The 3,810-nt window shown below is 38.0% G+C and overlaps 1 protein-coding gene across 1 annotated transcript; it reads left to right on the forward strand.

Moving 5' to 3' along the window:
- Positions 1 to 458: 458 nt before the first annotated feature.
- On the forward strand, positions 459 to 2,071 carry MELLADRAFT_89741 (uncharacterized protein; the record flags this gene model as incomplete). The annotated part of the gene is made up of 6 exons (XM_007412659.1): positions 459 to 622; positions 698 to 777; positions 839 to 1,194; positions 1,277 to 1,517; positions 1,563 to 1,592; positions 1,659 to 2,071. The coding sequence occupies 6 exons, from the start codon at positions 459 to 461 to the stop codon at positions 2,069 to 2,071; spliced, it is 1,284 nt and encodes a 427-aa protein (XP_007412721.1).
- Between the last annotated feature and the right edge of the window lie 1,739 nt (positions 2,072 to 3,810).

The raw sequence follows: 3,810 nt of genomic DNA on the forward strand, positions 1-3,810 counted from the left end.
CAATTGGCTCCCTTCCCCCTACCCAAAAACGTAGAGACTCCAGCAAGAAAGGGAAAACCAACCGGACTCAAGTTAAACCACATTGTTCAACAATTCATGAGTCAGATAACCCCGATGACAATGATTATCATCAAGATGAGTCTTCTGATTCCAATCCAGATCTTAATCTTCGCCCTGTAGCATCACATCGAGGGTCCCAAAGAAATCTACTAGCCGATTCAAATGTTCATATTGATTTGGATGATGATGATATTTTCAATTGACTTGCAAGCCATTTTTTGCCGGAACTCAATTCACATCCTGCCCAAGATGAACCCGACGAGACGAGCAACAATCACAATTTGACTAACACTCCATTCAAGGATCGGACTAACACTCAAAACAAGGATGAGGCGATTGAAGAAGATGTGATCTTACCAACCATCAAAGAGTACAAAGGCCTACTTGACGGCTGGCCAATGGCTCGAATTACTGTACAATCTCATAGCCAGAAGAAGCATTCAACCAGTGTTCTCCCTGATATCTTGACCGAAGCCAAAGCCCTTCAAGAGCTATACAATCACCACAAGTCCATGCTTGCTTTAATGGGAAATGTTACTACTTTCACTCTTAACAAAGCCTTGTAAGTTGTAAACCTGTCCCCCATTCCTTTGTTCCATCTATACTTCAATTTGACTAAACCTGTTTACATCTACAGAGGCGAGATTGGAGGAACTTGTGAATCTGGAGCTTATCAGAAGTGGCTGAGGTACAGCAAAGAGAGATGTTGTCACAACAGTGAGTTGCAATATGATCTTGATGATAATGCGGTTACCTAACAATCTATGCTTTGATTTAGTGCCTGCAGGTGGTCAGACTGGTATATTAGGTGCTACAAATAAGCTTCTTGGGGAAATATGGACAGCTCTTCCTCTGGATCACCGCAAAGTATTTCATCCACCCGTCTTTTATGCTCTTTCCGGTATTTCACATTCCGCTGTTGAAGGAAGTGACAATGAAGACAAAGAACCTGTACAACCTCTGGTGCTTGACCCTGAAGAACAAACTCAGTTACAGGCTTTATATGATGAATTAGTTTGTAAGGAAAGGGTGGCTCAGGATTATGCTAAGATGGCAGCCGGTATTCCAGATGGACCAACTCTGCCAGATTACAATCAAAAATCAAAAAGATGTTTGGAGTGTATTCACACTCAGGTAAGCAGATTTTCACTAGTTCATAGTGATCCAGTGTCTTCTTTGACTTGTCATTGTTGAAAGCATGGTCCTTATGTCGCAGCTTTGTAATGAATCCAAGAACATGGATCTTGCTTACTATCTTCTAGCTTGCTGCACGCATGCTGCAACTGAGTCAAGCTCATCTTCTCCTGGATGGTTCAGAGAGTTCACATCACACAATGAAATGGCATTGTATGTAAATAAGAAAAGTAACCTCGGAACTGTATTTGCAGCTTGGGTCCAAGGGCTCTCCGTTGCTGAGGTGGTTGCTTCTACAATTGTGGGAAGTACAATGGTAGAGAGTGAGAAGGCTTGAAAGACTGATCCCAGGGATAAAGTTAAGATAGATCCGGCTGCTTTACTTCTATCAAAATTCAGTAAGTAACATTGTATAATTCCTCTAATATTTAAATACCAAATTTAAATACCTCTGTGTAATTCAGGTAAAATGATTGGCTACGAACATGGATTTCCAAGAGGACCTGATCCGGAAAGTATTTTGGAAAACAAGTATCTACTTAAAATCATTCAATTACCTGGCTCCAAACTTTCAAAGGAGGTCTTGAAGCTAGGTTTCAATGGGATGAACGGTTGTAGGAAGATTTGGTTGGATGATGTCCAGGCAAACCTTTTCAAGATGGTTAAGTTGTCATCTGCCCACTCTGACGGTGAACATGAAGATGATAATATCCGTGATAATTCTGGTGCTGAACAAGAAGTAATGAGGACTCAGGATATTCAAAATAACCTGGAAACTGATGACCTGATGGGCTCAGAAGAGAAGTGGAATGGGTTAGGTGAAGATTTTGACGAGGAATCAAAATTGAGAAACTTAAGATTGATCCTAAATTTGTAATAGAATGAAAACGTGTTTAGATTGAAACTCCTGTTTTAAAACTTATTATTCCTTTCCATTGATGAATAGCTCCAATAAAAATAGTCACCTTGCTGTTATTGATATTCATTTTGAGGTGAATCTCATGTGATATAGAAGATATCAGTGAAAATGGAGACCATATATGTGAATCCTATTCAGATATGTTATGAAACACATGATTCCAATTCACATATATGTGAATTGGAATTGTGCGTTTCATAACATAGTCATATGTGGTTTGTATATTTGTGAACATGAATATTCACTCTCATTTGTGGTGGTACATACATATAAATACAATTTGTGAGGATTAGTGTTGGATAAACACTAATCCTCCTTGTGGACATGTACTCATTACGTGTGAACATGAAGTACTCACATGCACATCTTCATGTACATGGTCCTAGGACCAGTTAAGGTGGCATAATCTGAAAATGCAGCTTGTGCATGTGTGGTACATGTTGCAAATAGTTATGACACTTACCAGACCTGGTATGTGTGTACTTATGAAAAAACCACTGAAAAATTCCCACAATACATCCTTTGATGATGATCCCAAATATATGTATCCTTGCCTAGTCTGCCAGAGGGCCAATAAAGGTCCCTGAGTCTGAATATCCACTCAGATTCAGGGTGGTACATACACAGAAAAAGTTGTGTTGAAAATTCTCTTCCAAATCCAGCTATGTGTGTTTTTCCAAAAAACAACATGAGTACATCCTTTGATGATGATCCCAGATACATATACACTTGAGTAGTATGTCATAGGACCAATCAAAGTCCCTGAGTCTGAATATACACTCAGATTCAGGGTGGTACATACACAGAAAAGGTTGTGTTGAAAAATCTCTTCCACATCCAGCTATGCGTGCTTTTTCAAAAAAACAACATGAGTACTTACTTTGATGATAATCCCAGATACATATACACTTGAGTAGTATGTCATAGGACCAATCAAAGTCCATGAGTCTCGATATCCACTCACATTCAGGGTGGTACATTCACAGAAAAAGTTGTGTTGACAAAGCTCTTACAAATCCAGCTATGCGTGTTTTTTCAAAAAAGAAAATCAGTATATCCTTTGTACATCCTTTGATGTATATGAGTGGTACATATACATATATATATGTACCACTCATTTTATGTGTGGTACATACACAGAAGAAGTTGTTTTGGAAGGATCTCTGTGGTAGAATTGATGTGTTGAAAAAACACTTACAAAAACATTGCATGTCCTGATGATAAAACAACAAGATTACCTCTTCTGAAGGTTTACATACATACCATTCCCTGATGTGAAAACCCCTGACTTCAATTTACAAAACATTGTATGTTGATTAACACAAAGAAACATGTGATAGTAAAACAAGTAGCTCTTATTGTGAAATAGAAAAGGAGTAAAATCATTTACATGAGGGTGAAAGATATTCACCCTTATGTGAATGTCTCTTGAGCGGGAATTTACAATAGGGTGAATTTCATTCACCTTAATGTAAATGACCTTGGGTCTATTCATTTACAATACAATGATGATAGCACTTTTCTAAAACCAAGCAAAAGACCAGAACATCGAGTTTCATAATATAAAAAACATCATATGCAATATTTCTTTATTTGCAAAAAATTGAAAAAGCCAGCCGCCAAAGAAAAAATTGAAAAAGCCAGCTCAAAAAAAAATTCAAACTGTAACAATTTATTTCATTTCAGTCCTTGGGCTT

Source organism: Melampsora larici-populina (genome assembly GCF_000204055.1).
Source record: "Melampsora larici-populina 98AG31 unplaced genomic scaffold MELLAscaffold_32, whole genome shotgun sequence".
NCBI lineage: Eukaryota > Fungi > Basidiomycota > Pucciniomycetes > Pucciniales > Melampsoraceae > Melampsora > Melampsora laricis-populina.